Source organism: Hylaeus anthracinus, unplaced genomic scaffold (assembly GCF_026225885.1).
Source record: "Hylaeus anthracinus isolate JK02 unplaced genomic scaffold, UHH_iyHylAnth1.0_haploid 11981, whole genome shotgun sequence".
In the NCBI taxonomy this organism is placed as follows: domain Eukaryota; kingdom Metazoa; phylum Arthropoda; class Insecta; order Hymenoptera; family Colletidae; genus Hylaeus; species Hylaeus anthracinus.
This window is the reverse complement of record NW_026534329.1, coordinates 1,495,017-1,507,845: the sequence shown is the minus strand read 5'-3', so window position 1 is coordinate 1,507,845 and position 12,829 is coordinate 1,495,017. Positions and strand designations below refer to the sequence as shown.

General features: G+C 49.2%; 1 protein-coding gene across 1 annotated transcript in view; it reads left to right on the top strand.

Annotated features, from left to right (window-relative positions):
* Positions 1–9,889, top strand: part of LOC128885569 (uncharacterized) — a 215,874-nt gene extending 205,985 nt beyond the window's left edge. Inside the window, exon 5 of the mRNA XM_054139667.1 lies at positions 3,985–9,889. Coding sequence (XP_053995642.1) covers positions 3,985–7,752 — 3,768 coding nt within the window. The 3' untranslated portion in view covers positions 7,753–9,889. The remainder of the gene's footprint in view (positions 1–3,984) is intronic.
* Positions 9,890–12,829: the final 2,940 nt, after the last annotated feature.

Below are 12,829 nucleotides of genomic sequence, written 5' to 3'. Positions count from 1 at the left end.
GATCGAGGAATGCGATACAAGAGTTTCTTTGCGGTCAATTTGAAGCGTGACGAAGTAAAAAACTATTAAATCGTGGCCTCCAGGAGTGTCACGCTAGCTCTTGCGTCGTCATTGCCATAATTTTCAACGGGTAAAGCTCGATCTACGCTATCCATCGATATACTCTTCTCAACAAAACAAAATTCACTTTGAGAATTTATTCGTAACAGGCTGCGATATTTTTTGGACACCATAACATTTTGCGTTATAATTAGAAATTAATTCTCTGCTTACCTAAAGTTTAGGAATCGTTTTCCAATGACTTATAATACGAATCTAGTCGAACTCCCTAACTGTAATTCTCTTGTTCGGTAATTCATTATCGCGCGTCCGCGTCGCAATTAGAACGTCGACTTTCGCTCGTTGAATAATAGCAGCCGTTCGACGATCGACGAGTTCGCAAGGCGTCACGGCGCTAGGTTTCGACGAACGGTATTATATTTAGCGAACGTAACTGCAAATCGCAGAAAGAGACGATGGCGGTTGGCATTTTTGGGCGAGTCTGACGCTGGGTTTGGAGAATTTTCGGTATCTGGATTCTTTTACGGAAAACAATTGTTGATCTTGGATGCTGTATCAACGTTTGTTTTCCAGATTTTCGGCCAAATTTTATCAGGATATTCCTTATCGAAACGTTGAAGACTCGTTGCAAAAATGATCCCTACCTACGAGGAGAAATGCGTTGGTTTCGCTAGCGAAAGCAGAGAGTTTTTCGTGTTGTTTCTCTTTCTGTTCTCTCAATTTATTAACAGTGTTCCATGGAGACACTTTACGGAACCGTGTTAAAATTCTGTTGCTTTTAAAATTCAGTTTTCAGCCGGGTCAGCGTCCTCGTGTCCGGGACGTGTCCCGTAATCCACCGTTTAAGTCTCGCAACGAAATTACAGGCCACCTTTCCTCGCCAACTGTAGCATCGTCTGGGGTGGGGTCAACAAATTAATTACCCATAATTTCTTAGGAGAACAAAATTCGAGGAACCGATCGGTTCTCGTGATACCTATAATTCGTGCAATTTACTGGCAGAACTTTCTATTATTTTTGCGTCTAACAAGGTGTCACAAGCGCCTGTGGAAACAAAAATGTTGTCAGTTGAAATATATGTAAGATTTAAATGAAACATTACTTTAGCGTTGAATGCAATTTAAAGAAAACAACACACTGAGAAAAGAAAGCACTCCTAAGTTCCATAGCACTGAAAAATCTAAACTAGAGTTAAAAACGACTGAATCTAAAGTCACAGAAGTAAATTCCTACACCTACCGTCTATGGCGGTAGCTGAAAAACAAACGAATAAATCTTCCATAGCTAAGGAACCAAGTATCCAAGGAACCGCGATGCTGAAGAAGACGCTCGATTTCGCGGAACAGCGAACGACTATGGACGACAAGACCGTGCACCGTTCTTCAGGGTAGGCAAACGAAAACGAGGCTGGGTCCTCGCGACAAAGAAGAAAATGGCGGTTGTCTCGTGTTACTGTTGTAGCGGTTTTCGGTGGCTGCGGTCAGCAGCTCGGGCGCGAAAAATAACGCGAACGCTTTCGGCGCTGGTGCGGATTCGGAGTGGCGTCGGCCGTGAGTTCACGCAAGCCGTATGTCGTTCGCTGGCCGCGTGTGCGTGCTTGAAGAAATATACACGGGACGCGGGCGAAAAGCGTCGCGGCGCTGGGCGTCCTGCGTTACGTCGAGCCCGTCGGTATGCGTAAATATACAAGACCCGCGAGAGAGACAAGCTTACGGCCCGGTCTATATACGCCGGCCACCCCGATTTTAGAAGAACCCGTGACTCCGACAGTCGATACGTGACGTTCGAGCGGTAAACCCTCGAAAAACTGGACCGCGACCGAAATATTGAACAGGTCTTTGTGGGTTAACGTCGCTAAAACTAGTCAAATTTGGTCAGGATAGTTAAAAAATGCATTTAAAGAGACTGCCTAGTGTAAGGTCTTAAAAACAAGATGATGTTTGGGAATTTTTTTAAATAAATCTATAAAGTATAGCAATTCCAAACTAATGGAATAACTAACTAAACAATGTTAACACTGGATGTCTCCTAAATTATGATCTGTCCACGTAGAAGGCCGTATATTATTAGCTGCGGCATTCCAAGCCCTATTATTATGCAGAAGGCCGTTAAAAAGTGACCGTCACACTTGAGAACCTCTCCTTTCTTACTATGCAGAGGTCAGAACTGAATCAATTTCATGGAAATTGAAGTTAGATGAGAATCAACGGGAACGGGAGTTAACTAGGTGTCATCTCGTAACAAGTGCAAGAAATAGTCTACAACCTTTCTTTTGGTTCTTCTATCCTGAAACGCGTTCAGATATTGATCCGATTTCTTCCACGATCGACAAGAAACATCAATCTTTCGCTTATTTAGATTGCTAACACCTCGACAATGGGAAAGTGTCTTAATTTTTTAAAATAATAAATTGCTTCTGTTTTTTCTCAATAAATTAAAATTCTAATACGAATTTGCTGTTTCCCAGAAATTAGTTAGTCAAAGTGTAGCGATACTTGAATTCAGTTAAGGTCGCTCCGCGGTTCGCTCGATTTTCTCTTTCGCGTTCTTGATTTCGATACACCTGTTCTTTGCCACGCAGCATCGAAAGTCAAGAGCACTTCTTAGCGATCGATTAACAGGGCGTGATAATATTTTCGGTTCTTACTACCGAGTGGCTCGATCGAGGATCGACCGGGTAACATCGATTCGTTCCTCGCGATCCGACTTTCTAATTACTGTAATGTAATTAGGGAGTGGACGTTTCGTAACATTCTCCAGTCTACTTAAAATAGTAGTATATATTCACCTAAAAATTACTTTATACAATAAAGTAGCCAACCCTTTGCAACCTTACAACGCGTGAGTGTTATCTAACAAATGTTGTTACTCGTTTTTCGCAGCTAACTGTCAAAAACCATCAGACCTAACATTTGTGCTAGACTTGCTCCTAATTTCCCGTTCGAGCAGGTTTTAATCGTAACCGATTAAAGGAACGAGACTTAGGCTCGATCGAATTTGACGTTAGTTGGTAACATAGACTCGCGGCGCTTAGCTCGTCGCGACAACTGAAGCAGAACTGATTGCGTGCGTTACTAGATGGAATGAATTAATTTCGTTATTTATTGATCCGCGCCTGTTAATCGTACATTGTACGCAAAGTGACGCAAACGGCCTTCCACGTGGAATAACAGAAGCATTTTTATCCGAACGCGGAACGATCGTGCGCTGGTCGCGCCAGCTGGGCTGGATCGTGCTTTTTCATAGCGATTAGGGACAACAAAATCGCCAGGAAACAGTAGTATCAACTTTTTTCTTCCTGGCGGTACGGGATAATTATAGAATAACGCAATGTAAACGAACGTAGAATTGTAGTTGGTAATATAGTTTCTGACTTTGTGCTGTCAATCATCCAGTAATTCCGCGACATAGTGATATTGATAAAAACACAGTGAACCGATTGTTTACGTAACGTTTCAATGACGGAAGACCATGACACATTAGGTTTTCTTGTTCTCCACGTTTTTTTTCTCTCACCGATAATCACGTCCTCGACTTTGCCAAAGAGAGTTCAATTCGTTCTGACCTTTTGTCCCATTTATTTGAATGAAAAGAGTCGCCTGACACAAAATTACATAGGGGAATTTTTTACAATCTGATACATAGTATCGAACGGTAAACATCGATTTGTGTACAACGATAATTAATACCTGTGTATCGTGTTATCAGAATTACCTTCGATGGTATGAGAAATTTCCATGTTAATAGGAAATAGAATTCTGCTTGAAGTTTGTAAAGATGTCGTGTACAAAACTTTTTGGTCCAGATGCTGAGACTGTATCAAGGTCACTGCCATTTTTTTAAATGGACCCATGAGATTTTGTTTACAGGTTATTATTTACACGTTACACTTTGAACTAACGCGATCGCATGATTTGTCCGCAGGACTTGCAGAACGGCCCGGTGCTGGACGGATGGAGCATCTGTTCGCCTGAAGAGGAGCCGCTGGTGTTGCAGCAGTTCCTCAGGTTCGCCGAGACGCGTCCGTTTGTGCAGCAGTTGCTGCTGGCCGCCGGGACGCCGGGGACGGATGCTATGTCACCAAGCAGACGACCTTCGCCGCCGACGATGCCACTAGCACACCTACCGCCTTCGTTGCACCTCCTCCACTGCGGTCTTCCGCCGCCTCTGCCCCCGCCGCCGCCGCCGCCATCCGTCTCGCATCCGTCTATGTCGCCAACTGCCCAGAAGCACTACTCCACGTCCTCCGGAGGTAACTCCGTCGGGCTGACGAGTAGCGCGAACTCGCCTCCTAGAAGTCTGGATCCCCATCTGACGGTGTCGCCGCTCAACAGACTTCAGAGCATGCAGCCCTTCGACTTCAGGAAGCTGAGTACCCTGGGTCTCCCTGCGTTTCCACCGCTACCGCCGCCCCCGTCCACGGAGCAACTGCTGCAGAGCAGAAAATCCATGAGGAACCCCCAGAGCCCTCACAGTCCGCCTCATCACTCGAGCAGCAATCACTTGCAGAGGCATCACATGCCACCAGTGGCGCCTGTTTCCTCTTCTGCTCTCAATTTCGGTCATCCTCTGTCTGTGGCGGTGTCCTCTGGCGCTCTGCCACCGAGTTTTCCTGCTCACTTTCCACCACCTTCCATGGGGAAGCCCTCCATGTGCGTCGCGGGCATGACGATTCCCTCGGACGTCCACAGCGGAGGCGAGAAGAACAGCGAGTTCGAGTCCGAGGACGACGACGAGGACGACGAGAACTCGGACAGCGCCCTGAACCTCAGCAGACGCGATTCCGCATCCAAGCACGCCGCCGAGCATCGACATCACCCGTCGCTACCTCTTCAGGCTGCCCCTCTGGGCAGGCCTCCTGGTATACCTGGAAGAAAACCTCATTCTCCTGGGAAACGACCGGGTAGCCAGTGGGCTGGATCGGTCAACATACCTCCCAATCTCGGCACACCCTTCATCAATCCAACCACTGGTAAGAAGAGGGTGCAGTGCAACGTCTGCTTGAAGACCTTCTGCGACAAGGGGGCTCTGAAAATACACTACAGCGCGGTGCACCTGCGGGAGATGCACCAGTGCACCGTGAAAGGGTGCAGCATGATGTTCAGTTCAAGGAGGTCGCGAAACAGACACAGCGCCAATCCTAACCCTAAGCTTCACTCGCCTCATCTCCGACGAAAGATCTCGCCACACGACGGTCGCTCGTCCATGGCGCACGCCCTGGTCTTGCCACCTCAGGTTGGCCTACCCGTCCCAGCCACGGGGATGAATCACATTTCACCTTTCGGGTCGTTCCCGTTGTTGACTCCACCGCCTGACCTTCGATCGCCTGCCTCGTTGTGCGCTTTGGACTTCAAGCATTTGGATCTGTCCTCCACCCAGAGCCAAGGTAGACCGTACGAAGACACGCTCCAGCAGCGCATGAGTGCGAGCGCGAACCTCTCGACAACGACGGTGCTGACTACTGCCACCGTGGCGATGACGACTGCCGCAGAAACCTCAAGCACCGCCGTCACAAACAGAGGATCCTACTCGAGCAGCAGCGCGGCCGACACGGTGTCCCCTTCCACTCAGGCCTCGACAGCAGCGCAAGAGGGCGAAGAAGACGACGACGACGACGACGGTGGCATCGTGGTGGTCGCGGAGGACGACACGAGCAACTTGCCATCGAGGCTGCCCCTACGGTCCGGGGAGGAAGACGACGAACAACCCGCAGACTTCAGTTTGGCGAAGCGACCAAAGTTATATTTCGGCGACACCGCGGACGAGGATCTCGTGAGCAATCCGGACAGCAACGAAGACAACGACTCGATGGGCACGGTCGACCAGCACAGCTTCTCCATGAGCCAACACTCGTTGAACTCGACGTCCATGCACAGCAGAGGCGTTCGAAAGAGAAAGTCCCAACATCCTACTCGATGCGCCGTTCTGACCGAGATGCACTCGTCGTCTACCGACGGGGATTCGTCCAACGACGAGGAGCGACTCAAACAACGCTGTATAACAGACAACACGGGCGTTTCGTCGCTGAACGACTTCCAGAGTCAGCCAGAGGACATGTCGATGTCGCGACTGGAGGCGGAGGAGCGAAAAACCACGCCAAACTCCCCCAAGAATCTCAGTTTTAACGACCAAGACTCGAGTTCCCGTTCGCCAGAAGTCGGCAACAGAGAAACGGCATCGATCGGAGGAGCTCGACGCGACACTGTCTCCTCCCAGGACAACAGGGAGGATCTACCTCAAGACGAGCCGCGGGATCTGAGCTCGAGGGCGAGCAGCGTCAAGTCGCCTAAAAGACAGATCAGTCCCGAACCAAAGACGTCCCACGACGCGGCGGAAGCTCGCTCCGCGGAGGCCGCCCTCCCAGCACCCTCGATCGCCCCGAAGGATTTGAACTCCTCGGATCAAGGTGAGAGACTGAAAAGTGATTGCGAGGAGACGACGAGGGAGGACGAGCCGACGAGAGCGTTCGTGAAGAAGGAGTCCGAGGCAGAGGAAAAAGTAAAGGAAGAGGAACACCAGGATGAGGAGGAGGAGGAGGAGGAGGAGGAACCAATGGAGGAGGTCGAGTTGGAGGAGGAGGATGAGGAGGTGAACGACGCGCTGCGTAATCAAGAAGGTGAGCGTCCCGATGATCCCTCCCGTGCCCCGAGCTCGGTCGATAGCCGTCCGACGACAGCCGACGACCTCTCCCACGACTCCTCGACCAACACTTTGCGTCAACTCGAGTCCTTGTCGCAGGGTCGCGCGATGCAGTACACCGGGATGCAGCGGGTGGCTTCGAGGTCTGGCCGCGGCTCTACCAGCCCCGTCAGCCTCACGACGCACCAGGAGACCACCATGGACAATTCCTCACATGGCTCTCGTTCATCCAGCGCCTCACCCTCCACAGCGGCCATGGATACGGACAATAGCCTGATAACGTATGCTCGATTCGAAAACGGGGGATTCGTCAGCACCCAGGAGGTGCCGTTGGACCGTGACAATCCTCGTCGTTGCACCGCGTGTGGCAAAGTGTTTCAAAATCACTTCGGGGTCAAGACACACTATCAGAACGTCCACTTGAAGCTGATGCATCGGTGCAGCGTGGACGGGTGCAACGCGGCCTTTCCCTCGAAGAGGTCTCGCGACAGGCACTCGGCGAATCTGAACCTCCATCGAAAGCTGTTGTCTACCTCGTCGAGTCCACCGTTGTCTTCGAGTCTGCCGCCGAGCCTGTCACCCAGGGTGGACGACTCCCAGATGAATCCTTTGCTGCACAACGAGTTCCTCGCGAGATTATACGCGGACGCTGGCATCGGGGCTCTAGGTGCTTACCCTCTGACCTCAGGACTACCGTCAGCGGTCGATCTCGCGGCAAGAATACCGCCTCCGCATCCTTTGCTGTTACCACCGCACCTGGGAGCTACGTTCTCGGGACTGTCCTCGTTCGCCTCCCACCTGGCGGGCTTGAACGGGCTGACCCATCAGCATCTGAACCATTTGAGCAGGATGTCCCAGGAGCAAGGGAACAGACACGCCTCTGGTTCGGGGTCGCCGTTGTCCTCGCCAGGTTCGGAGGATCGAAAGGAAGAGGCCAGGTGTACAGTGCCTGGCTGCGATCGAGTTTTCGGTTCCAGGGCAGTCAGAGACGCTCACTCGAGAGACCCACAGGCCCACCGCGATCTACCGGTTCTGTCGACCAGTGGCTCGTGACCGATCCCCTTCTGCGGCCGCGACTATTACCCCCTACTGTGATGCCAAAATTCTGACGATTCGACCGATCGCCAATGATCTCGATTAAAGAGGGTCGGTGGCAGACCGGAAACTCGCGACTCCGGCTGAACACCGGCTTCGTTGTTCGATGCAAACGTGCAATATCGAACGGGACACCTCCCAACGCTGCACCGCGTCCATTGGATCTAGCCGCGCGTGTTCCTGTCGTTTCGTGTGACAGCAGGACGATCCGGTTTCGGGTGCATTGCCAACAACAGTGCGGTTCCGTGGTTCCCAACGAAAGTTCCAACTTATCCTGATCCTATGAATCCCGTCGACAACTAGCTCCTATCTAGATTCGACTGTACCAATACTCATTTTACCCTTTCCTTCTTATTTTGTTATCCTTCAACCTCCAAACATCTCAGATGAAAAGGATCCGAATTACCAAGACTTTTCGATAGCAAACGCGTTGCTTTCCTTTGGGACCATTCACCACAGACGTATTCTTTCCCAGTTCTCGAGTTGATTTTCGTAAAACGTAAGGTGCTCACAATCTAGTCAATTCGGAAGTCTTCAGTCACGGCGCTGGAGTCGAAAAAAAATTCATTCACTTCGCAGCAACGCTTGGCCCCCGAATTCCGACGATGTTCCTTTGGCTCGAAGATGGTAACGTTTTCCGTGAACAGGAAAAGAGTACGCGAAACGAAAAAAAAAAAAAAAAAATAAAAATAACGCGGTGTAAAAATTCAAAGTGACGATGGTGGATTCTCGAGGACGCCAAAGCATGATTCGTAGTCGAGTCACATGTCTACGTCACGTGATTCGAGGACACCTAGTCGACGCGGTGCATCCGCGTATATCGAGGAGGTTCCCGTTCCAGTCCGCGTGTCACGAAGCACCAATAACAGAGAGCTGGTCGACCTGTGACCAATTGATTCCGTTGTACCCACCACCGTCGATCAAAGATCGAGTGAACTAAGAACGGAGGGGTGGGCGGTGGGGAGAAACGAGCAGGGGGTCGAACACGGTTTCGATCTCGCCGCTGATTTTATCATCGTTGTGATAACGTAACGTTTAGTAAATATGCCACTATTTAATCAGTAATCATTCGCTACTGCTGTATATATAAACATAGTACCTTTCGATGTATCGCGCAATTAATCAATTAAGCTATCGACGCGACACGATAATCTCCCACGGAGACACACGCGATAGTTTTGTAATGGCGGACCGACCTGGGCCTGGAAAATCGAGGAGAGACATTGGGTCTTAAACGGCAGCTAGGAGCGTCGACGCGTTCACTGTTGGGCACGCCATTTTGGTGAACCCTCGACGACTTGCATTTATTTTTCAGTAAAGGAAAAGAAATTCAAAATTACTTTCGACTTAAACTTGACGTTGCCAAGTGGCGTGCTCCAAACACCGGTACCGATATCAACGATACTCAAACACAGCCGGCTCCTGTGACGCTTTTTCGAGATTTCTATCAACGGTGAACGCGTCGAGGCTGACAGAGGATTAAGGAAGAGGACGAGCATCGACCATTAACCCTCCGCGGTCCTACGTCGGATAGGACTCGACAAACATGCACCGAAATCGGAAACTCTGGACCGCGCAGGGCTGAATAAACGTGACGGACATCGTCTCGCGTTAGATAAATGAGAATAGATAGATTTTATTTATTGTTTCCTAGGAATCCTACAAGACACACACACTGTACCAGCGGCCAGTAGCGGGCACTGCCGCGAAGACTTCCTTCTCATAGAGTCGAAGTAACGAGTAATATGTTCAACGAACGCGGCGGCGTCGTCGACCTGCCGTTGATTCTTTCTTTCGGTTGTACATACGTTGTATACCTTGTTTACGTAGTCTCCGCGTCGATTTTTCTAAGCGACATGGCCAGGACACAGAATCGGGAACGAAAATAGAGTACGATGAACTTTTTTCTACGCGCCTGAGTCTACGTTTTACACTCTCGCCTCGCCGTATGGCAGCTCGCGACACACGACGAACCCACTACTAATTACACTCCTAAGGGTGAACCAGATTTACAATTGTAATTATGTATAAACCGAATGCTATGATGTATGATATTATAGATCGATTATAAAGAACACTCATCATTATGAAAATAAATACCTATCGAAATCAATCGAGCCCGATTCCTACACGTGCGTCCTCTATTCAAAAATCTTTTCCATTTCAAGGTAAACTCTATCACGTATTCCAACCTCATGGACCATCGACAGGACAATCCTTCCATTCTGTGAGCATCTATTCTTACATCCATCCTCTGTATATGTATTCTTTTTCGACTATCTTCTATCTTCGAGAGATTACGATTATAGAAACGCCAAGAAGTAAAAGATACCAGAAGAAGATGCTTGCAACTGTAGGTAAGATCGATATAGGATATTATACCTCATATTAACTTTGTTGTAAGACAAATTAGAAACAATCTGCCTAGAACCTAGCCTGCCTAGCTTCTGAGCACAATGATTTGGAATCATCGATTCCTATTACTTGACCGGTCAAGACACCGGTCAAGATATTAACGAAACGCTGTTATCACAACACCAATGTAACTTCTCCCATCGATACACCGTTTCTTCGCGAAGGGACCCTCGGAAAGATGAAAAACCGCGGACTCCGCCTACGACCTCGAACGCTCGACCTCGTTTCCTGCAAAAAAAATCCTCTCGAAACGAGGGACGATGGCTCGTTTATCAGGGATCTCGCGGGCGTACACGCGCACGCCTACCAATCCTCGTGCCACGAGGAACCACAGACCAAGAAGAAGAAGAAGAAGAAGAAGAAGAAGAAGAGGAATGCGTTGCAGAGGAAGGGAAAAAGTTGCTAAGATTGCCTTAATTTCGTGACGGACCACAGAGCCGTGAATTCCGTTGCAAACAGGGGAAAAGGTCCGCTGACACTCGACCACGGTAATTAGAAGTGTCCCGATGGGGTTCACCAGCCGGCACTATGAGAGGATGGTTAATTATACTTGCGCAGGGTCGGCCAGCTCGCAACATGGCCCAGGCCTCCCTCACGGAACTCACCGCCGACCTTTAATCGTTCAGGCAGATTGGATTAGCACCTTCGATTCTCTGGACCTCTAACGCACGACCTGACCGTATAATAACGGCTGCACGTGAGATCCAAACTCGCTGGGATGCGACTCACGGTTTAAACTCGATTCGCAGAGATAGGGTACTCGTGAGGTAGAGTTGATAGATGTTTTGATGGCGGAAGAAGGTTCTAGAGTGTCATTTGGTAGAGTATCAGTGTCAATTGGAGCGATGTTCCTTGGAAGTAGAAATTTCCTGCCACCTCTCCGAGCTGGTCGAACAGCGCACGACAGGTGTAGCGTGGGAGAACGAGGGTTGGAGGGGGAGGGCAGCAGAAGCGGGTATATGGACGGTCAGAGAGCAGAAGAGGAGGATACGGGGGACCCGGAGACGAGGCAGAAAAAGAAGAAAACGGGATAAAGAACGAGAAGGCGGTCTTCGGTTAACGTTGGCTCGCCCATCGATCCCCCGCACACCCCCGTCGCGACCTAACCACCATGCTGCCACTTCGAACCACCCCACCATACGTTTCATGCGGCTACTTCGCTGCAGCCGTGACAATGAAACTCCTGGATTTATCCCTTCGTGCCGGAATGCGCCATGATGGGTGTGTCAGGTATGGTTGAGAAAATGTGGACAGAATCGTGACTGAGGAATCTTCCTCGAGGACGTTGGAACACGTCTTGGAAGTTGCGAAGGGTGGGCGAAGGGCCTTATGCAAATCGCGAGATTCTAACGTGTCGAGCGCCACCGTTATACCAAGAAATTTACACGTTCATGTTGAGTTTAAAACAATCTGCTTATTAAAAATGGATAGAGTGGCCAGTGCAAACAGTAACGGTTTTCGGTGAACCTTTAAGTACAGAGTGTAGACGGTAATTCGATGCGGCGACAAGACCGCGAAAACGCTCTTCCTGGAGTCGAAGTTGATCGATGGTGCCTCGAGGAAACGCATGACATCGAGGGGGACAATAAATTGCCAGTTTTCGGGATCATCGTCATAGCGGAAATTGCCCTGCAATTATAACCCCACCTCGTCGATAGCCGATAACGACAAAGTTATAACGGCGTATCGAGTTCACGTGACGAAAACGACCGTCGAAGCCTGTCACATTGCTGACTCGTAAGTACACCGTTCGTGTCAGAACACCTGCGATCCATTGATCGCTATCAGGTTGGATGATTCGCGTTCATTGAATTTTTATCTGCAAGGTAAACATTAAAGAAAGTAACGAGCCCTCGGTCTAGCGCGAGCAATTTATTAGCCTTCGTGTCTATGTTTTGGAGTCACTCGAAGAGAACAGGCAAAGAGAAAAATGTAGGTCGCGAAGGTTTGAATGTTCACTGCAACTAGGGTAAGAAAGAGCGTAACAACGACGAAGTTACCAAGTTGTTTCAGAGTAAGTTTCGAAGCGTACTATTATGCGCTAAGGTTACTCGTTCTTGGGAGTAATTGACAGAAGGAATCGTCGAAAATTATCGACAATGGCGGAAATAGGAGTCGAAGACTTACGTTCTTCCATCTTAACGATATTGAGTAGAATACCGATTATTCAAATGCGTAATGACAAAGAATATACCTGTTCCATCGTACTGACGAAACGGTTTCCACATTCGAATACGAGAATTCCTGATTATATACCTGGGATAGTCGGCAGCCTGGATAATTGGTGTTCGAATGATTGGCATTCGATTGTACGTACAGCTTCTGAACAATTTAGCAGTGACTCGAGCCGGCATTTATTAGTTCCTAAAACCGTTTCTGATCGCCGGCAGCGGTACGATTATTTCCCACAGTGACTTCCACTCGATCGTAACCGATTGCTTGAAATTGGTCAAAACCAGTGATACGTGCATTTCGTGCATGTACGTCGTTGGTGGGAAATAATCTCTCAACGAGTTCTGAATGCCAATCGCATCGAGAAATGTACTGCATCGTCAGCCAGAGAGAAGGAACATTCTTACGTGTTTCATTATAAAAAAAATTCACACATTTTCCTGAAATG